Source organism: Leptonychotes weddellii, chromosome 3 (assembly GCF_054177405.1).
Source record: "Leptonychotes weddellii isolate Sample4059 chromosome 3, ASM5417740v2, whole genome shotgun sequence".
Classification (NCBI taxonomy): Eukaryota; Metazoa; Chordata; class Mammalia; order Carnivora; family Phocidae; genus Leptonychotes; species Leptonychotes weddellii.
The window spans coordinates 84,378,706-84,402,894 of NC_138371.1; the positions used below are offsets into that span (position 1 = coordinate 84,378,706).

The 24,189-nt window shown below is 39.0% G+C and overlaps 1 protein-coding gene across 1 annotated transcript in view; it reads right to left on the reverse strand.

Moving 5' to 3' along the window:
- The window catches only part of THSD7B (thrombospondin type 1 domain containing 7B), a 658,530-nt gene that overhangs the window by 422,470 nt on the left and 211,871 nt on the right, over positions 1 to 24,189 (reverse strand). The window contains exon 6 of the mRNA XM_081814537.1: positions 18,108 to 18,305. Coding sequence (XP_081670663.1) covers positions 18,108 to 18,305 — 198 coding nt within the window. The remainder of the gene's footprint in view (positions 1 to 18,107; positions 18,306 to 24,189) is intronic.

Genomic DNA, 24,189 nt, shown 5'->3' on the forward strand with positions numbered 1-24,189 from the left:
CTTGCACAGTTCGTAACAATCATCTCCACACTATCCACTATGAGAGAAACTGAGGAGACAGTAACAGGCAGACAGTTGCTAGTCAGTCAAACCCAGAACAAGCTTCAGTCATTTGGACCTCCACAGCCTTAATTGTGGGGCTACTCCCCTCTTATTAATCAACAATCTTTTCTGGCAGCCTGGGTTGGCCTTCCACGTGGAGGTGACCTTATACAAGTTGATGGACGATGTTCAGCACAGGCTGAACTAGATGAAGTCTAAAATACTGTCCACGGTTGAAACTCCCTGATTCATGTGAGCCTTACGATATGCTAGGCATGGCGGGCAATTTAGAATCATTAAGCCAGTTTCTATTTTCAAGGAGCATATATTATATGAAAGAAACCCAAATTAAAATATATAGCTGAGCAATTAAGTGTAAAGCTGTGTAGTAATAACTACACGTGAAATAGGAGAGGATGGAAGGGAACAGACAATGAGGGCAGCATAGTCACAGAAGGCACCATCTGCATCTGCCATGGCAAGTAGAGGAAGGGAATCGAGTGACCAGAGGACCCAACTGCCATGTCCCGAGGCTCCTATGGATGGAACAGACCTGGGCTGAGCTCCAGAAAGTGCAGACCATTGATGACTCGGTCCTACATGGTGAAGCTCCAGGCGCAATGAGAAAGAGCAGGGCCTGTAGTAGACACGATGGGTGTGGACAGCGCAGGACGTCTGCTGGGGACTATGTTACGGGCCTAATTTATACATAGTTGTTTTGTTCTAATTTTCTGATTATTTCCCTCATGGGTTCTTAGCAACCAACATAAACGTTTTTCAGGACAAACCAGTTTCCATGGCAAGAATTTTTGAAAACCTTACTTCTGGTGGGAAGAGCTGGCCCCCAGGTCTCATATATCTAGTGGGTGACTCTGCCTAGTGCGGGAGCAATGGGAGAAGTCAGAACGGAATGTGGTGTGCGGGAAGGTCAAGGAAGAAAGTGAGATGTGAACTAGATGCCAAAAGTGAGCATGAGTTGAAGAGACATGGTGGCCCATGCAGTGGGGCTCGGCGTGGGAGAATTACACTTGTCCAAACGAGGATACTTCTGAGACTGAAAAAGGGTAGCGTTTGTGATTACAGAAGGACAATGGGGAAAAACTGGGTTTTACTGAGCGAACCGGGGTGAACAGTCATTCTATGCAAAGCTCTCTTTCTAGTCTTCCTATGAAAACTTCAGCATCACATACATTTTTCACAGACGCCTCAGTTTAACTAATATCTTCAGCGGGAAAGAAAAAGTTTGAGACTTCCTGCAGACTATCTCACCATAGAAAAACCAGCATAAAAAACAGAGGCTCCTCCCAAGGACTGCAGAGAATTGGGTAACATTTGGTCAACCTTAGAAGGTAGGTGACAGCAATCCCAAAAATGTCATCCCTGGGAATACTGTTCTAGAAAGTGTCAGTATGCACAGTGCAAATAAAGTGCTCAATGCTCAATTTTAGGGAACTCCTGAGGACACACAATTAAGTAGGGTTCTCAGAGGCGTTCTTCTTGGGGCCCTTTCTACAACAGTGATGCACTTTGAGTTTCCATAAGAGAAATAACATGTGCAGCATTTTCCACTTATTTTTCCCCACTTCTATTTAACCAGAGAATGTATTTTTCCAGGTTACTTATTAGGAAGCCCTGGAACTAATATCCCATAGTACATGATTTGGAAAACGTTCTGTTCAAGGGATGAGGTAGATTTCCAGATACAATTTCTACCCACAGTGTTCCAACCCATAAAATCAGGAACATCAAAGTAACCCTGTTTTGAGAAACAGAATATCCATTAGCTGATAAATGGGGTGGTAGAAAGAGGACTTGGCAGGCTGCAAGGTGACTGGATTCTAATCTTAGCTCTACCTCTCTTTGAAAAATGAAACTCTTTTGAATCTCAATATAATGACAGGGTTGAATTCAATGCCTAAGAGCCCTTCGGCTCATAAATCTTATGATTCCTATGGTGCCATTAGGGAGATCTAGCATTCCTTTAACTCATCAAACAAATACTGAGTGCCTACCATGTGTTAGGTACTGTGCTAAAATTGAAGACTACAGAATGAGCAATGAGACCTTTCCTGCAGTGCCTAGAGCTGGTTTCTTTAATCTCCTGGAGGTTTCCATGGAAAGCAAAGGATTTTTTTTTCAAATTTAGCATAAAATTCTTAGATTTTGAATATATACATTGTTCCAAAAGAGTGTGGATGGGGGGGTATATTTTAAAGAAGATGAAATAAAATTGAAATCGATCACCCACACCAGGGAATATTGAACTATATTTGGAACCAACAACAAAAAAAATACTGGTTGAACATTCTGGCCTAATGACCACAAGATATTATCTCATGCAAAATAAATAACAACGTACTTCCTTCAACACCCTCTCTCGGGATTCTCATGCTTTGCCTGGGGTGGTACTTGTGGTGGTCGTTACTCTGGCATTCCTTTCAGGCCTCCCAAATCACCTTACCAAATCTTGGGACTTCTAGCCTCTTAAAAGCAAAGGGATCAGAAATACATCTGCCTAAACCACGCACTGGCCACTCAAGTGCCCCTTGTACTATCTTCTTATTCCTGAACATGTATACTTCCAAAGTCTTAGTTACTGAATCCCGGGATTCTATACAGGGACATGGAGTGGAGATAGATATTATTAAATATGATATAAACATGTATATATGATATGAGAAATATATATGTATTATATGGAGATGAAAAATTGACCAATATTTCTGTCCTTATGTAATCTAGGGGAACAATTAAAAAATCCACATCTATATGACCATATGTCCATCTATTTCTCTCTCTTTATCTCTATTTCTGCATCTCTCTCTCTCTAGCTATGTCTAAAACTCTGGTTTCCTAAACCAGTATCTTGGGGAAAAGAAGGAAAGGGAGTTAGGGAGTCAGAGGTAAGGCCAAATAGTAGAATGCTCATGTACTAGAAATCTATTCATAAGGCACAGATGGGCCAAAACTATTTTGAAATATGTTTAGAGGTATTGACAGGCATCTAGGATTATGAGGCTTCATTCCACTCTCCAAAATTGAATTATTGGGAATAATTTTTTACTCTCTTTTGAATTATATGTATTTATTTATAACTTCATAACTTCATAACCTTTATAACCTCAGCCTTTTGTTTTGTTCTTTCATTGCCACATTGACTTTTGTATTACAACAAACTACGTAGAGTTATGAGAAACAAAATGGAGACTTTGCTCAAAGTATATTTGCATATATAAAATATTATGTATCAAGGTGATAAGAACATGTATTTTATTTTAAAATATAATTTTTAAAAAGACTTTTAAGGGCACCTGAGTGGTCAGTTGGTTGGGCGTCTGCCTTTGGCTCGGATCATGATCTCAGGGTCCTGGGCTCGAGCCCTGCATCAGGCTCCCTGCTCAGTGGGGAGTCTGCATCTCCCTCTCCCTCTGCTCCTCCCCACTGCTTGTGCTCTCTCCCTCTCTCAAATAAATAAAATTAAAAAAAAAAAAAGAGGATAGCACAAGTGTTTGCCTTATGATCTCGGGCAAGTCATATAACCTCTCTTGTCTTCAGTCTCCTCTGTCATAAAATGAGGGTAAGCCACAAATTCCTGACCACCACGCAGGGCTGTTGTGAGGAGTAAAATGAAATAATGTAAGTGAAAGTAAGTGTTTTGAAAAGTATAAAGTAGTATATAAGTGGAAGGTGCCATTATCCTTAATCAAAACCACCAGAGAACACCTGCATTTTTCATCTTTATTGCACTCCATAAACAAATTTGAGCTCTAAAAATGAAATCAGCCCAAAGTAAAATGTTAGAAATGACAATAAGTCATTTTTCAGAACAAAGAAATTGATTTTCCATAGATGTTCTTTCCTGCTGCATGTAAAGACCTATATCCATCAATGCCTAGGTCCCCTGTCTTGACACTGGTTATAATTATGGCCCATCACACAGTCACTTGGCTCATGTTACTCTCAGATCCTGGGGCCACTATGTTTCCTCTGTATTACCACAGGGATATGCCAGGATTTATAGCAAATTGTGTTGTTACTGAGACTTTTTTTTTAATTAATTAAAAAATAAAAGCGATTATTTTCAAGAACATGATCTAAGCCTGAAGCTTGGACTATGTGTGCACTTTCCAGTTCAAAAGTTCTAAATCTTTTACAGTCATCATTTTTAAGCAATGCTTTCAAACATCAAACTAGACTGACTAAACATTACCAGACACTCTACTTTTGCAGACAAGATCAATTCCCAAGAAAAATCAAGATAGCTGCCAGACCCTCCATTAAGCCTTTATATTATTTTATTTAACCCTCAAAACCAGCTATATCATACCAATGTTAATTTCCGGTTTTTGATAACTGAATTGTCGTTATGTGAGATGTTAACAATGGGGGAAGTGGGTGAAGGGTACAAGGGGACTCTTTCTACTGTTTTTGCAAAACTTCATTTTTTTCTGTAAGTCTAAAATTAGTTCAAAATAAAAAGCAAAAACTAAAATACAAATCTTACATAAGAGCACCCTATTCCCATGAGTCTAGACACTAAGTCTCTGAGAGATTAATCATTTGCCTGAAGTCAATTTTTGTGTCTATTAATTTATACCTTCAGTTTAGTCTATAAAGTATTTAAGGCAGCTCATTTACACAACATAAAAGATAATAATTATAATAATAAATAGCTAACAATTTTACAGTAACAGAGTAACCACATACTAAGAACTGTCTTTAGAACTTGACAAAGAACAAATCAATACCTACATCAACCCATGACATAGGTCCTATTCTAATTTTCATTCATAAGAGAAAACTATGATGCCAAGGAGATCAGTAACCTGATCAAGGTCACACTTCTAGCAAGTGGGGGAATGAGGATGACATCCAGCACTATAGACATTCAAGTGACAGAGAAGAAAGGCAGAAAAACTAAAGGGGGACATGAAGCGAATCCAGAAGAGAGGCAATATAGGAGTCTGTCAACAGTGCATTTCAAGGTGCATTCAACAGAAGCTGACTATATGATCAGGAGATATCTGGGCAAGCACCTTTGATTTAGGACCAGCAGTGTTTCTCCTAAAGATCCTCACACAGCATGTTGATAAATACAGTATAAAGAACCTAACTTTCACATCTTCTGAGGAAGTGGCAATGAGTTTTATGGGGAAGAGTATTATAACCTGACACACTACAGGCAGCTGATATCACAGCAATAAATGATTCTTTGTAGAAACAATTCTGTAGGCTGTCAAGAGTATGTGCTCCGGGGACACAAGCCTACTCTTCCCTGACTTAATAAAGCAAACTGGATTAAAATCTGGACTAAGATTGTTTCTCTCAACTGCACTTGTGATAAATATTGGATGGAGATGATTTTGAGATTGCGTCCCTGCCAATTTCCTTAAAGAACAGGGTTCTACTTATCTCAACAAACACACTTCCGTATGCCACACTATTCCTCCAAAGAGGAAGTCAAGCTTCTCCCTCACATCATTGTCCCACAACCACTGAAACATCTTATAAAGTAAAAAACCTCATTTATTCATCAGGGAACTGACTGGCCCTTCTGAATAAATAAATTTCCTCTTTTCCTAAAATCTAAAATTTTAACTTGCAGCCTGATCTTTTGTGTGTGTGTGTTTGCTTTTAGTTGTAATGCATTCAAAATATACTTCAAATTTCCTCATCTTAATTTTTATTATTAAATTAATTAATTAATTAAAATTCATTATTTAATTAAACATAACCTTTTCTTGATAACTTTGGGAAGACTGGGTATCTCCTTGCCTGTTTTGCCATCTGGAGAAATCCTCCTGGTGGTGACTGAAAATACGTGGGACCATTCTGGGCTGACACAATGACCAGAGGACACAACTGGCATTTTTTTAAGATTTTATTTATTTATTTGAGAGAGAGAGAGAGAGAGCAAGCACGAGCGGGGGGGTGGGGAGGGGGCAGAGGGAGAAGAAAACTCCCCGCTGGGCAAGGAGCCCAACGCTGGACTCGATCGCAGGACCCTGGGATCATGACCTGAGCCAAAGGCAGCTGCTTAACCACTAAGCCTCCCAGGTGCCCCACAACTTGCATTTTATGGGGGAGAGTCAGGGATGCTAAATATCCTTAAGTACAGGAAAATCAAGAACAATATAGAACTGTCCTGTCCAAAATGGCAGCAGAGGACCCACAGAGCTACCGTCTCTTGCAGAACAGTGTGGAGATGCTTACCACAGTAACCCTGAGAGCAGGTTCCCAGCCTCTGTGTAAATGCCTTCAGTGACAGTGAGCTCATTACTCTAGTCACCATGGCTAAGGCAACTAAAATGGAACATGTACTCACATGTTAAGCCAAACATGTGATGACATATAAGATGACTGTGATGACATATAAGATGACATGTGATGACATATAAGATGACATGTGTCATCTTATAATTTCAACCTGTTTGCCTTCCAGAGCAATATGTCCCAGGAAAATCATGTCCTTCTCTCAGTGAATCACTATTTCAGTTTATTTTGATAAACTCTGATACAATATTAAGGACCACTTTGGTATATGGAATGTTGCTTGCTTTTTACTCCTTCAACTTCAAAAATTCCTCCAACTTCACAATATGGTGTTATTATCAGTTCCTTTACTGCCGCCCTGTAGAAATACCTCTACTCTGAAGGAATAAAAAGCTAGCTGTCCCTCAGGAGCTATTTTCCACCTATTCCTTTGTGATTACGCATATCTTCTTTTTCAGAGAATCTGCTTCTCTCTCTACTCCCAATCCAGTCTGATGAATAAATTCTATGCTGCTTAGCTGTCTGAATACGATCAAGATTAGAACTGAAGTTGCCAGGGAAAACCAGATAAGTACTATATATCTGGCTCAAATACATTTTGTTGTGCCAGAAGGAAACATGTGTGGGCTATATGTTTTCATTGTACCTGATGATCTCTCTCTTACTGTTGGCTCAGCTCAAAGAAAAGAGAGGCGAGATGCTTAATGTGCAGTTAGAAATGGGTTTCATCTTGTGGACATACATCTGTAAGTTGGCAGTGGTTGCCTTTAGTGCAGCACTGAGAGTGAATCTCAGACTAAGTCTCACTTTAACAAAAAGAAAAAAAAAACAATGAATGAAAGCTATTGGCAAGAGACTGAGACGTGGAAATGCCAGCGTCACTGGTACATGTGCTATGCGTTTGCTGACACTGATAAAGTAGAACAAGCACTGGTTTGGAGTCCTAGGTCTGAAATTCAAAATTCTAGAGTTAGAACTTACTGGTTGAGTGACTTTGGGCTATTAACATCTCTAGGCTACAACGTCCTCATCCACAAAAATTAGAATAATAATAAGAAGAATACATCTCTATGGGCTGTTGTGTAAATCAAGTGAAATGACTCTTTTAACTTCTATAAATATTTATTGAGTATATCTTCATATCCCAGACACTCTGGCATCATGCCAAGAATAAAACCACGAATGAGTCAAGGTCACTGCCTTGAAAAACTAAGAGTCAAATGGGGGGAAAAAAAAAGACAAGTGAGCAGATAATCTCAATATAAAGTGGTAAAGACATTAATAACTGAACCACAAAGTGTTACGAGAACGTAGAAGACAGCCGCCCCATCAATTAAATGACTTCTGTAGCAGCTGATATATGTGTTTCTTTGAAATAAAACATATTATTTCTCTAAAAATTTTTTTTATTTCTACTTCTTAGATATGTCTCCACGGAAAACGATCAAGTTCTTTGGGCATAGCAGACACCCAACACGCTAAGTATGGAATGAACATAGAACGAAAGGGTTACACACTATGAATTGTTAACTTTGATTCATTAATCACTTAGAGTATATGTACAAATAATTTTAATTTATTCAAAAAAAAATTCTTAACTATAAAGTCTGAGTAAAATGTTCTTCTAGCCTAAATAAAACTTTCTTCTAATCGATTTTGGGTGGGAAGGATAGGCCTTTCCAGGAGAGATTTATTTCATTATATTTTCCTGAAAATACTCAAATGGGTACAGCACAGGTAAGCCTCCAATTGCATTCCTAGTCTAGTCATATTGGCTATCCTATCAGTGAAAATTACTCCATCAGATGAGAAAAGTGTTTTAATCCATATTCCTTACTTTTCCTATGTCTACATAGGAGTGAAAAGTGGGGAGATGCTATATCAGGAGTTACCAGCCAAAGGCCACATGAAACAGCCAAATGCCACTTTAAAGTACATTTCAAAATGAGAAAACAAACTTATATCCCTGTGACTAATGCTAACTAATCCCTGTTAGTAACACTAGTGGAATGCACAATGGAATAGGGAAACTCAGAGTATGCCTAGAAAGTTGGAAGTAATGGCCAGGGTGACAATATCCCATTAATTCCCACTAGAAGGTCAGGTTGACCAGGGGTACCTGGGTGGCCCAGTCGTTAAGCGTCTGCCTTCAGCTCAGGTCATGATCCCAAGGTCCTGGATCGAGCCCTGCATTGGGCTCCCTGCTGAGCAGGAAGTCTGCTTCTCCCTCTCCCACTCCCCTGCTTGTGTTACCTCTCTCTCTGTGTCTCTCTCTGCCAAATAAATAAATAAAATCTTTAAAAAAAATTCCCACTGGAAGGTCAGGTTGACCATTTAATCATATGAACTATATTTTGAAGTTTCCATATAATCTATGGTTTGTTTTGCTTTTCAAATCATGTGGACTGGGAACAGAAAGTAGACAGTCCAGTGATAATTTCAGAAGAGATAGAAAAAGAAGACGGCCTTTCTATGAGACACACAGGCACACTCAGGAACCAATTTCATTTAAGGTATTTTCAATTCATAAAATCTGGAAAAATCAGACTATAGTTAATGGGGTAGTAATGTTAATACAGTCATTTCCTTAGGAATCTTGGTAACAGAGAAAAAAGATAAAAGCTATCTTGCAATGTCTAGGTATGTAACAGGGTGGAAAGAGGAAGTGATTCAAAATATAATACCTGTTTATTGACAGACAATGTACAGTAAATATATTTAAACTGCATTGCAGTTCCTCTCTCTTTAGCATTTAAGTTGATTCACCGTTTACATCTACTCCTCACCTTCCCATCACACATGGATGGGGAAACGCTGATTAGAACGAGTCTCTTTTTTTCTCTTTTGGATTCCCTCATTGCCAAGCATTATTAAAATTTCACCTTTAATTTCACTGCAAGACATCTAAATGAAAGGGAATGCAGAACTTGGCTATGGGAACTCTCAAATTTAATCTCCTTTGCAGTCTGATTCCTGTAGCGTGAATAGCAGCCTGATCTTATTGGCACTTTCAACTGCAAAGTCAGGTTCATTTCAAAATTTAATACAACGTATTTGTCATCACCACACTTCCCTCGGTAAGGACATTGACACCAAACTGCTACCAGTTGGTGGTCTGAAAAAGATAGGTTGCTGAAAATGAAAATTCTCTCCTCTAAACCTAAATAACTCATCTCACATATTATGTGACTTCTGTTTCTGCAAGAGTACACTATTGCTTTCCACTATTTGATCTTTTAGTAATCCATCTAGGTAACAATAAGGAAATAAAAGAATATTTACTCACTGCTTGCATCTGGAAAGACAGTAATATATTTCATAGATTTCAAGAATAGCTTCCCCAGCAGGAAACAAGAAACAACATATTAGAATCAATACTATTGTTGATTCTAAGTATAAGACATGTCTGTCACTGCTGTAGCCTACTTCTGTTATACACTAACATTGTGAGGCTGCCCACGGGCCCCCTTCTGCCTAGAACAGTGTCTCTCAAAGTGTGGTCCCTACACCAGCACCATCAGCATCACCTGGGAACTTGTTAGAAATACAAATCCTTGAGCCTCATTCTAGATCTACTAAATCAGAAACTCTGGAGAGGAGGCCATTCCATTTGTGTGTGTGTGTGTGTGTTTAATTGAAGTATAGGTGACACACAATAGTACATTAGTTTCAGGTGGACAACATAGTGATTTGATAAGTCTATTAGTTATGCTATGCTCATCACAAGTGTAGCTCCCATTGGTCATCATACACTATTAAAATACCATTGACTATATTCCCTAGGCTGTACCTTTCCTCCCCATGACTTATTCATCCCATAACTGAAAGCCTGTACTTCCCACTCCCCTTCACCCATTTTGCCACATTCCCACCCCTTCCCCTCTGGCAACCATCAGTTTGTTCTCAGTATTTATAGGTCTGTTTCTGTTTGTTTTGTTAATTCCACATATGAGTAAAATCATATGGTATTTGTCTTTCTCTGTCTGACTTATTTTGCTTAACATAATAGGTTCATCCATGCTGATGCAAATGGCAAGATCTCATTCTTCTTTATGGTTGAGTAATAATCTATTGCATATATATATATATGGTATATATATATATATATATATACCATATATATATACCATATATACCACATCTTCTTTATCCATTCATCTATTGACGGACACTTGGGTTGCTTCCATATCTAGGCTATTGTAAATAATGCAGCCATAAACATGCGGATGCATATGTCTTTTCAAAATAATGTTTTTGTTTTCTTTGGAAAAATACCAAGTAGTAGAAATAGAAATAGAATCCTATCTTAGTTCTATTTTTTAATTTTATGAGGAAACTTCATACTGTTTTCCCCAGTGGCTGCACCAATTTACATTCTCACCAGCAGTGCACAAGGGTTTTCTTTTCTCCAAATCCTCACCAGCACTTGTTATTTCTTGTCTTTTTGTGACTAGCCAGGCTGACAGGTGTAAGGTGATGATGCATTGTGGTTTTGATTTGCATTTCTCTGATGACTAGTGTTTTTTATAATCCCACGGGTGATTTTAACACTGTAGTTTTTGAATGACTGATCTACAACAAAGGATATGGAGCAACATGTTCCCCAAACACTTCAGACCCATTTTCCTACACAAATAATTCCTTTAACATTCAAAAGAAGTCTGTTTTTTCTTGTTCTTACTCAGAAATATTCCAATACATCCTGGAATTCACTACAAAATAAAAACTAGCTAGCCTTCCCCCGAGAGTCATAAAATAACTCAATTGTTGGAAAACAAGACTCAGGAGGATGGTATAAGTTACCTACAATGCCTAACTGGGAAAGAAATGGGATTCAATGTTTTTTATGCTTTCACATGGGAGGACAGAAGCATTATATTGAAGCCCATCAGATATTACCAAATAACTGTAAATAGTGAGGGTTGTTCAGGGGTGCCTGGGTGGCTCAGTTGGTAAAGCATCCAACTCTTGGTTTCAGCTCAGGTCATGATCTCAGGCTGGTGGGATGGGATCGACCCCAAGTTGGGTTCCTCACTCAGCATAGAGTTTACTTGTCCCTCTCCCTCTGTTCCTCCTCCTCCTCTCTCTCTCTCTCTCTAAAATAAAATTTAAAAAAAAATAGTGACGGTTGTTCAAAGTATTGAATGAGCTCTCATGAGAGGCAGCACCATTTCTACCTTGGAAGCTGTTTCTTTAAATATTATCATCAATAAGGTATGACTAGAATTGGATCCTCTTTCTTCTATAGGGATGGGTCCATGAAATACCTTTGCAGGCATCCTTGTCTCAGTTTGAGTCATACCACAACCAAACCCTGTGACAAAGATTCTTGGGCAAGTATTTACTGGGGAGTAAGGCCAGAGAACCAGTGCCAGAATCGGGGATGAGACAGAAAGGGAAGGGGGCTGAGAGTGGGCGTGTGGTCAAATCAGTCACCAGGATGAGTAGGAAGAGCTTCCTCTCACTGGGAGCTCTAGGAAACAGCACAGAACATGCATCTCAAGGTTACCCCATCTGAAGGGCAAGGGAGCTGGTATTTATACAACAACTCTCAATCATTGGTTGAAGGTTGCTCCCTGGGATTGTTAATTCCCTGGCACTTCTGAGTGCATATATGGGCAGAGAAATTCCTCAGGCAAAGACAGCCAGGTGGTGTCAGCTGGAATTTGGGGGCTGATATGCACAGAAATGGTAAATGGCCCAGCAGATCTGAGCAGGAAACAACAGTACATGCTCCGTCTATTTCAAAAAGCCTGTCTCTGGATTTGCACTGCTAAGATAAAATGCATATCTATATTTATTCCCCTCTCCTTAGATCCCTCTGAACTCCTGGAAATACGGTTTTAAAATTCCAAAACCTTATGCAAAAGTGTGTGTGTGTGTGTGTGTTTCTGTTTGAAATATAAACAAAAAATTAATAGTATAAGAAGAAATAAAGTGATAGTTACCTTCTTGTAACATAAAAAAAAAATCCAAATTTCTACTATACCTTCCAAAATGCACACCTTAAAAACCACATAGTTATGTCCACCAAGGTGTTATTGCTCAAAACTTTTAGAAAACTTTTATTTGAAGTTTATTTTGAGGCTCTGTATTCTCTGTGGTGGCTCTAATTTGTAGAGTCTTTTTCACAGGTTGATTGACCAAGACTATACTTGTGTGGCAAAGAAATGCCTCACCAATAATTTATTTCTTGTTCTCCCTAAAATATCAGAAAATAAATGTTGGGCTAAAATAGCAGTTAGAAAGTCTTATAAGAAAAAGAAGAAATATAGAAGAGAAGTAAAGCAGCACTTGTTGACCAAAATGAGATAGTGCATGATCAAAGGGTTTAGAAATTACAACTTGAAAACACAAAATATTCTGATAAATAACTTATCTGCATGGAGTCTGACCTTCTCAAAGTGATCTAAGGGACATTTCTTGAAATGTAAAGATAAAAAATAGATAAAACAAAACTTCCACTCCAATCACAGATTTAAAAACATTAGAAAAATATTACTCTACCTCAGTTAAATGATGATTCCAGCATGCTTTCTACAATTAAAGTCCTCCTATGAATACTTACAAGCACATACCATTTTATCCAAGATTAAATATCATATTTTTGGATTGTTCAAGGTTAATGATGGAAGGCAAGAACTCCCAGAAAAATGCCTCTGAAATGAAAAGCACAGTAACACTAATGATGGGAAATCTTTCCTCAAGCTTTCTGTGCAAATATATATACCACTTAAGGAAAATATTTGCATGGAGAAAATCCAATGCAACTGAAAAAATAAGTATCCCTGTGTGCAAGAGGGCATTCCAGTAACACTGGAGAACCCTAGCTCCATGTATCTGTCAACATATGCACTTTGTTCTTCTTGATGTATTCTCTGCATTACACCTACATGGGTATTTGCTTTTTCCAAGTACAGAATGTACACTGCATTACCTCTGAATAAAGATGTTTGCTGAAAAATACAGACCCTTTTTTTTCTCAAGATAACCTAGTCAGCAAATTATGGAGCAAAGCAGGTGGTGAGTACTCACGGTCTGACTGCCCCAATAAACAGCCTGGTGTTTATCCAATGGCCAGCTGGTGTCATCTGTCCACTTTGCATTATGGAGACATGAAAAATGATGAATAGGGGTCACTTCCCAACCACTAGGAATGCTGTTCACTGCCCTGGCATTATGGGAATTTTCCCAACCTGCTCTGGGAAGATGTTACATGGTAAACTTTCATCAACTGCCAATGAAACCTGGCAACAATGAACTAGTTTCATGTTTGAGAAACAAAGTTTAAAACACAGTGAATTCACTTGATAATCTAAAGGAGAAATAGGTTGGGTATGCAGTTGGCATCACACTCCATTTACTTTCAAATGCCCTCTTTGACATGGAGGAAACCTGCTTGTCAATGAGACAAGAAAAACCTATGTATATTCTATACTCAGTAGACTTCTACTGACCCAGACTAATGAGAAGATGTTGTGCTGAGGAAAGAAATCAAAGCTCACTGACCACTCAAAGTGTTAGAAATCAGATTCCAAATCAGAATACTCATTCATATAATCTGTCATACAATTTTCTTCCTAAAAATGAGTTTTACTAACCCATTGTTTGCTAGAATCACAGGCCAGGGGAGAAACAGGAACTTTCAAAAGACTGGACAGAATCACTAATAAATCAAAGTAGAGAACGGGTCAAAAGAGACTTCCCACAGAGACAGCTGTAGAAATTCATAAATGACTATTTGGATGTTTGACTACATTCTTAAACCAACCCACAAGTTTTGTGTATCTCAAATTGGTATTTCCAGTCACTTACTGGCTTCAACGTGACAGAGATGTGTATTTTCAAATTTTAAGTCATTTTTTAAAAAATATTTTATTTATTTATTTGACAGAGAGAGACACAGCAAGAGAGAAAACACAAACAGGGGGAGTGGGAGAGAGAGAAGCAGACCTCCCGCGGAGCAGGGAGCCCGATGCGGGGCTCGATCCGAGGACCCTGGGATCATGACCTGAGCCGAAGGCAGACGTCCAACGACTGAGCCACCCAGGTGCCCCTCAAATTTTAAGTCATTTTAAGTTAATGACTTAAACTTCTGGGAAAGAGAAATATGTCTTCCTGGCAGCACAAATGCCCAACAAGACACTGTCAAGAGTCCTATAGAACCCTGATCATGGCTATGTGGAAATCTCTTGGCTCCACAATCTGAATGGGATGTTGACATTTTGCAAGGATGCTGAATGTAACTTACATATATATATATGTAAGTTACCCTTGCAAATTAGCAGGCTTCTAGCCTGATGAGACTTCATACCAGTTTTTGTTTTTGTTTTTTTCAACCAAAACGAAGATATTTCTTTTGGTCTTATCCACTTAACTCTAAATAAAGTATGAAATAAAGGGCATATACAACAATTAATAAATTCAGATGATGAAAAGAAAACTGTCAAATGTTACAAGAAAAATATTCACAGCTGATTTATTAAATATATCTCAACCTTTTTCTTTCTCTCTAAGCATTTAAATGAGTGTCAATTCCTGTAGGTATGGAAAGACTACGATAACATGTGGAGAGTCAAAGAGGAGCACTTCTCTGCTAAACTTCTATCATAAATCATCCAGAATTTCACAGAAGCTGAATTGCAAAATGTGCAACCAGACTACATTTTCAACTTCTCACTAGACAAAAGACTGCTTCAGCTACCAGGAAGCCAGCATGTTCTCATAAGCATGACCCTTGCTGATATCCCACAAATGATTAGGGAGCCATTCAGGTATGTAAAAACCACAAAGACTTCATGGAACTGATATGAACCAGTAGTAATTTCTATTTCTCCCCACAGAAATTGAGAGTGTCGGTCAATGTTGAAAATTAGTCCCTTCATAGGAATAAGACAAACAAACAAACCAACTCTAGAAGTGCTCTACAATGGTAAAATTGATACCTCTGAAAAAAAGGATTCTATATCCATTTTCAGTGGCTGAGGAAGTGTGGGGGGAAGAGGGGCAGTTTCCCCACACCACACCACGGAACTCTCCAACACCAGCTCGGTGTCCTAATATTCAACTCAATTCTGACACTACCTAGAAGTAGTATCTGATTCCACAGGTAAAAGGCTCAGTCCTATAAGACTGGCCTCCACTTCTGAGGCCAACTGTAAGCCCAAGTGAGCTATACTTCTAACTAACCAGCTACAAATCGGAGGTTCCAACATCCCTCTCTAACTGAGGATGCCAATCGCAAGTCCACATTAAAACATTAAAAATGGTTACCTGTACTTCAGACCAATGGGCTATAAATCAGAGGTTCCCACAACCCCCTCCTTGGCTTTGATTAATTTGCCAGAGTGGCTAACAGAATTCAGGAAATGTGTTTTACTTAGTAGATGACCAGTTTATTGTGAAAGGATGTAACTCAGGAATAGCCAGATAGAAGAGATGCATAGGTATAGGGAAAGGGCACAGGGTTTCTACCCACCATGTTCTCCAAATCTCCAAGTGTTCACCAACCTGGAAGCTCTCTGGGCCCCCAATCCTTTTGGGTTTTTATGGAGGCTTCTTTACATATGTATGATTGATTAAATCATTGGTCATTGGTGTTGGATTCAACCTCTAGCCCTTCTCCCCTACCTGGAAATCATTTGGAAACCATTTGGTTCGGTTCCTCTGGCAACCAGCTCCCATCCTTAGGTGCTTTCCACAAATCACCTCATTAACATAAACCCAGTTGTGGAGGAAGGCAGCTTGTTAGGCTTGTTATGAATAACAACACACCTATTCCTTTTCTTTTCTTTTTTTGTTTTTTTGTTTTTTTGTTTTTTTGAGTCACAACACACCCATTTCACCTATCTGGAAGCGATTTCAGCAACTGAGGGCAAGAGAACAAATGTAACCAAAGATGCCGCCATTGCTCTTATTGCTCAGAAAGTTCCAAGAGTTTTAGCAGCTCTGTGCCAGAAATGGGAAGAATATTTATTTCTAATTATAGATCACAATGTAACCCTCTGCAATACTATAGAAGGCACAGAACAAACTGTGAAAAAGTCCTCAGCCCTATAGACATAACATATCACGACAAGCCTCTAATATCTGCTATGAGATGACAAAGCCTGACAGTCATTTTTCATTAGGACTCAACCATACAAATGATCTTGTTTCCACAGCGGGAGGTTGGGAGGAAGAAGTAGTATGGTTATTCTAATACTCATTATTCTTTTCATATTTTGTAAGAATGCTCTTTGCACAATTCCCCCAGGGCAGAGAACAGTAATAAATGTGCATTATAAGTAAAATAAGCTTATACCTTATTTTGAATGGTTATGTGCCAGACACTTCACTAATCACTTTTATATAACCAATTTAACTCTCACAATCTGAGAGTTTTATTACCCCCATTTTAAAGCCGAGGGAAAGTATGCTTCCACAAGTTAATTAATTTTCCTGAGATTGTCTAGCAGGTGAGTAGCAGACTTGAAATTCCAGCCTGGCTGACTTTAGACTCCAGGTTCAAACCTTTATACTATTCTTCCTGAATTCAAAGAAAAGCAACACAAAAGTGACCTTATTTGCCTCTGTTAATAAATTATACATATATTACCACAATTCAAAAATTATTTGGTAATATTAGAAGCCACTATTAGTTGTAACTACTCAGTCAAAAAGGATGTAGCTAATACAATATGTTGTTGACCTCTATGTAATTAAACAAATACCTTTCATGAGATAACTGATTACACTGCTTGATAATGTATATATCTGTCCAATTATGGCAGTGGTTAAAAAGAAAGAAGAACTGATAAAAAGAAGGAAGAAATAAAGAAGAGGGAGGAAGGAAAGAAAGGAAGAAAGTGAGAGAGAAAAGGGCATGGAGGGAGTGAAAGAGGGAAAGTGAGAAAGGGGGGTCATGGGGGAGACAGAAGGAGGGAAAAAAGGAAACCATTGCTGAATGTCAATCCCATGTGGAAGCCACTCTGAATAGCCACTCTGAATCCACTTTGTAATTTCCTTGGGTTCTATGGATTACACTTCACTTCATAAGTCAAAACATTTCACTCCACACACCAAGAGCATTATAAATGGGATAGACACACTTGATATTCTTCCAAGAGACTGATTTTTTTTCTAAACTGTAAGATAAAGGTTTAAAATGTCACTTTTCTCATTCCCATGTAACTTACATATTTTCTAAATCACCCTTCATTTCAAACAACCCATTGTACTAGAAGCTTGGCAATGAAGGAAAGACACCACCTTTAACAGTTTTGTAAATCTTGACAATTTATATGTAAAAATGGTTCCTTAGGAATGTCAGTATTATGTCTAGAACTGATTCTGGTCAAATGCTATATAAATGAAAAGATTTGGTATTTTTTTTTTCTTTAACTTGGAGAGAATTGCAGCCTTGAAATCTTTACAAGGTATAGTATTTGTTAATAATATATAAAAGCATGTTACATATCGACCTCAAAAAAGGCAAATAAAACTTAGTCGGCATTGATAAGTTGAAGACTACCCAGAGGAATTCTGTATGCTCTGTCTTGATAAATTGAAAACTGCAGAGAAAGCTCTAGGTTCACTGTATTGCATTTAGGAATAATCATATAGTTTTCTTTCGGAGTATGTGGCCTTATAATAAGTCAAGGCAAAAGCTTACCTTGCAGCAATGTGGCATCTGACTTCAATATAAGTATTGGGTAGGAAAGCTGTGTTTCTCTCCCTTGGGAGAATGACCTGTTAGAGAGCGGTCACGTCATAGGGCAGATCACTTAGCAACACGTTTCTTTGCCACATACCTCGGTCATTCTGGCAGATGGCCTTCAGGATGCGATGCCCCAGGCCACATTTTCCATGATCAGGGATACAGATCCCTTCAGACGCCAGCCATCGGTAACACATTGGATCCTCACAAGGAACAGACTCCACCAAATGAGGGCAGTGGCCTGCCGGCCCTGTGGATTCCATGAGAACATGGCGCCGTCTCAGTCTAAACCCTGAAAGGAAAGAAAAACAAAAGTTTCACAGGATTCCATCTTTATCCAACAGAAGAAAAGCAACCGCAACTAGAAAAGAGATGAAACTTTTATTTCATTCTCTATAGTTCCAAAAGGTGTATTATTTTAAGGTGTTTTCTATTATGGAAAATGGAAGGGGGATACGAAAAGAAAGGGAAAGAAAATGGACAAGAACTAGAGCAGAAAATCTGTCCTCCAAGACTTAACAACCTTGGAGAGGCCACACATAATCAAATGGAGTAGTAAGTAGCTTATGCCCAATGGCCTCCATAAGCCATTAGAAGTAAATGAAGACTCTCAGAAAGAGCCTCAACATAGATAAATCCACATTTTATTTTTTTCTGTTGTTTTTGACATTCTGATTACTCCGCATTAGCTGAAATGCATCTCCATTTTGGCATATCCTTGGTAACCAAGAAATTCACAGCGTTATGCCCTGAGATTTCCCTGCCTCCCTTCCCTGAGATTTCCAGGTCAGCCTGCTCTATGAGGACAGTACCTCTTTGGACCACATTCCCCACCTTGGCTCGACATGGGTCCCTGGACTATTATTCAGTTAAAATAAATGTAATGTGGGACTAGGGCCCAGTGCCTGACTATAATAAGGATATAAATGGGCCTTACACACTACGAGCTTACAGATCCACAAAGTCAGTGTTGCAAGAGTCAAGCAGGTACAAATTGAGGGAAACGAGTCAACCATACAACTGCAGAGGGTGCTGAGGTGTGCGGTGAAGTGGAGGGTTGCTCTAAAACAGCTTTTGTGGACTGTTGCCATGAGGGAATGTGGACTCTCTGTTAACTAATCTTCTAATTTTTGTCCAAGAAGACGAAATTCCAAGTTGTGTTTTGTTTTTATATGATACCTCTCCATGTTTAACTAACTTATCTTCTTAAAAAACAAAGTGGCCTAAAAGAAAAAAAAAAGTGAGAACTAGATACGACCCTTTAGTCTGTGAGTTTTCTATCTCTGGCCCTTACGACACATCACTTTTGAAGGCTATACCTGCCTTCCATGGATTTCATATTTTACTTCCATTCTCTCATGCACCAAATTCTGTTTACCAGTTTAATTCCTTTAATTCCTTTTATTTTTAACAAAACCGATCTTATTGGGTGATAACATTTTAAGGAATTATTCACTTATTCCTCTGGGTAGTTCAAGGAGAGACAGACAGACATACTGACAGATAGACTGTGATAGGAAAATAGAGAGTATGAGAACACTGAATTCCCAGCATGAGAGTTAGATACCCCCACTACCCTTCCCACAAGAGGCGGGGAGAAGGACAAGTTAGGGAGCATGAGAGGTAACAAAGCCAGGTATAAGCCTCTCCCAGATTTCCCGAGGCCATGCCTATCTTCCCACCAATAGTAATGAAATGAAAAGGTTCTAAAGCTCAAGGCATAGTTGGCAAAAGACGGGCTCCTGGAAAACCGCACAGCCCAGGAGGTTTGAACTAATGGACACATGGTTTTAGGCCACAAGAGGGAGCCGAGCTTCCTTAGAATATTACAGGACTGGACAAGGATTTTTAGATTAAGTCTCAAGTGTTTTATTTGGGGTTTTTTGGTCCAAGGTTAACCTATGAACTCCTTTTTTTCCCCTTATTTATTTATTTATTTATTTATTTATTTATTTATTTATTTAGAAAGGGGCAGAGAGAGGGAGAAAAGGGAGGGGACGGCCAGAGGGGGAGGGAGAGAGAGAAACTTAAGCAGGCTCCACACCCAGCACAGAGCCTGACAGGGGGCTCGATCTCACAACCCTGAGATCATGACCTCAGCCAAAATCCAGAGTGGGACACTTAACCTACTGACCCACTCAGGAGCCCCTGAGCTCCTTTTAAGAGGGATTCTTCGATTCTTACGTTGACGATCAGCCACATGGGGGAAGGCATTCAGCCAATCAGAGACCACATTCATGATCATGGCACTGAAAATATTAAGGTCAGGGACAATTAAAATAATAGATGGCTTCTTCCATACTTCATACCTATAAATCTGTATCATTAATTAGTTAAAACAAAATCTTCAGAAGGTTCAGCTCCCTTCCTGAGCCACCTTCAGAAGAGACACAGGAAACATACCAAGGTTTCCAACTACACTTGATAGTCATCCAATTACAATGAACTCCAAGTGCTCACCGCCACACAACTTGGATGACTTCTATTCTTACATGTAATGTCCATATGCTGCTTATTTACAATCTTATGTTTGTCCTTGTTTAGTTTATCTGTTTGAGCAGGACATAGCATGGGTCTCCATGATTTATAAGTTTTAACAACTGTCTCAGAAACTTGGTCATCTTTGCTGAGGATTCTGGGTGTCCTAGTACCTAGAGCTTAATGCCATTGAGAGGTATGTGCAGTTTCCCTCTATAAATCAAATTGCATCCATCTCATCGTAAATCTATAGAGTACATCTCCTTAGTCAATAAATTCTTCCAGTCTTTCATTTGTGCTGCCCTTGTCCTGACTGTAACTAGGATCAAATCACAGCACAAGCTCAGCATAAAACAAAAACCTTGGAGTCTCTTGTTAGTGCTTAACTTTAATCACACACATGTTCATGCCTGCAATAGACATCAGGCTTCCCCCGGGTGCTTCTGTTCTGAAAGATACACGACTGCCAAGTCCACAGTGGCTGGGGCCAGCCAACCACTTACCTTCATTTACCGAATTCCATATTAATCAGATCGTATCATTCAGTAAACATTAACTGCCATATGTAGATCATTGTAATGTACTGTGGGAAGCCACAAGAGGAACAGAAAACATAAATCTATTCTTCACAGAACATATAGTCCAACAAGGGGAAAAGGCACATGCATTAATTAAACATCTACCCTATCCCAAGATGGTGCCAGCCACTTTACTTATATTACCCCAAATTAAAAAATCTTCAAAACTATTTTGCAAGTTGTTATTCTCATTTTATGCATGTGAAAACTAAGATAAGAGGAGATGTTACTACTGCTCCCAAGGCTCATTATTGATTAAATGGATATGTATGAAATTCAGCCAAGGACTTTTTGAGTCATCACCTCTTCATGAGAAAGCATTCAAGTCAGCTCTTGTGTGTGATGTGTTCTAGCCCCACTCCATACAGTGAATCTGCAGGGACTATGCATCATTTCCTCCAAATGAAGGTGGGTGTATGATTGGATAGTGAAATTTTAGGCACGAGGCATCAAGAAGGAGTTTTAATAATCACTTAACGACTATAGATTCAATCCACTTTTAATGAAACTGTTATTTGCAGGATTTTTTTTCCTTTATGAACCCAAAGTTTAGTATATATTCTACTGGCTTACTATATATTCTACTGAATTTTAGAAAAGAGTGAATTGTGGGTTGGGGAGAGAAAAGGGACAAAGCACAAATGGCAGAAGATGGGCCAAAGTTTTTTTTAAATGAAGCCATGGGAAAATTAAAGGAGACATGGGAGGTAAATCTAGGTCTGAGGATTGTACATCCTCAGGTGCTAGTGTCCCCGAAGTGTCCCCATAAGCTTCTACGGAGCTATGTATGGCCAATACTGTGTCTCCATACTAACACCACTGGAACAGGCTTGAAGCAGCAGCTTGCAGGTTGACTGAGGATGACAGAAGCTTATTCCATCTTAGGCATCCATTTGCTCCTCATCTCTGGCAGCCTTGGGCATGGGGTAACAACTTTGAACAAAAGACCCTGAGCACATTGATTCCAGCTCTTTAGAAATCAACCACCATTCCCGCAAGTGCAGCATTTTACAGTATCATTATTAGTTTGCACCCTGCTGTGAATACAGAAAATAAGAAAAAGCAATGATAGGGCAATTGTGATTATGAGAACTCTCAACACTTAGAATGAGAAGTAGGCACACACCCCCACCCCCACTCCTAACACACACATAGAACAAAAAGGAAAAGAAAAAACTATAGCATACATATTTTCTGTAACAAAGCAAAATGATTTTATAGACTTCTCATTAAAAGTGGATCTATGTAGCAGGCAAGGATGGAAAATGGAAATTTTCCCCCACTGTTGTTATATAAGATCTAAAACAGGCAGTATTTTCCTGCTTTGGCGTGTTATCTAAATTGATTTGTTTCAGAGCATAAAAGACTGTCTTTGTAAAGATAGTCATGGCTTCTCAGTTTCAAGATGTCTTTTCCTATGGGGATTTTAGAACTTTAAATGTGTGACTGGGGGTAAGACCATATTGGGGGTGTTAAGGAACCAGTGAAGTCCTACCACATAAGCAGTTACCTATTGTGACATTGTATCGGGAAGCCTCCACCAAATTTTTCTTTAAAACAACTTCTGTAGGCAAGGATGTCTTTCTAGAATATGTCTGAAAGGGACAAGGATGTCATATAAATGTATGTCTCTGTATCAAAAAGAATTTTTAAAAATGTATTATACTTTGTATAGCGTTCACCCATCAGCAATTTTTTCAGGTTATTTCTCTTTCATATATCTCTAATTATAACTCCCTGGGAGTGTATCAAAGATAAAGCAATGAATGATAAAACCTGATCCAATTTAAATTCCTCTGAAATACGTCCTAGCTTCACTTGACAAGTACCAACCTGCTGAGTACTGTTCCCCTTGTCTGCCTATTAGAGACCTGGTGGAAAGTGAGAAGGCTGGGGACAACAGCTGATTTTCTAACGTACTCCAAACGGCTGACAGCCACAAAGCTTACAGGGTTCCTGACTGAAGGGTGCCTGCCTTAAAATAATAGCCATAGTAAGATCATCTCTAGGGTAACTAATTTCTTCTGTTAGGTAATACAACATTAACTGCTTTTCCATCCTTTTCTACTATTTTTTTTTAATGTGAACAAAAGGAACATGCCAAAGCAATAACACAGTGACTGGGAAAAAGACTAGTGAATAGAAAAAAGTAATTATCTCCAACTTTACACATTCATTTTCTTGCTATTGTTTGCCAGTATTTCCCTCAAATCCTCTATCATATATAATAGAGTATAAAATAACTAAGGATATATATATATATATATATATATATATATATATATATCTCCTAGATTTTTGCTACTAGGTTCACTGCATTTCTTTAGGGTAGGGAATTCAAATGTGAAGCTAAACAGTCCAGTTTATATCCCAGAGTTTTGTGATGTTTAATGCATTAGCTTGTGTATTCTGGCCTCTGTGGAATTCTGAATTACATTTCATTTGTGTCAGTCAGCGGCTCTGGCAGACCCCATGGTAGGACCGTGGGACAGTCTGAGATTGAGAAGATCCCAGACCTCATGCCCGCAAGTCAGTAGAAATAAAGAAGAAGATTATTTACCATCATCGTAACATGCTTGGACTCCTTGTAGGCACAGAATCATTTCCCTAGAGGGAAAACTCCATTCCTTATTTTTTCCAGGAGGGATTAGAGGCAGGTAGTCCTGGCAGATTTTAGCAAGACCTTAAAAATCAAAATCATCTCTGCTCTGGGAAGCATTTATAAAATGCCAAACTCCCAGACCTGAATAACAATCATTGCTGTGTATAGGCTCTTCTGTCCGGGATTACTTAGTGCCTAGGGCAGGTCATTTAGCCTAAGTATGGGCCCTGTAGAACAGAGACTGTTTCTCATCAATCCCAACATGACCCTACACATTTCAGGCGGTTGTGGTAACACTAAGACCTTCAGGTGAGAAGCTTTATTGTCTCCCCTCTTTCCTTCAGCTCCAAAGGCTGAGCCTTTCTTAGAAAAACTTACTGTTTGAGGCAAAAAAACACACATTCCAGTTACCTGCTGCTCGCAAGCTAATCTTAGAACACCCTTCTTTTCTCACACAACTGCAGTCTACTTTCCCTCTCCCTCCAAAGGTGACACACTGGAGCTAAGACAAATCCCAT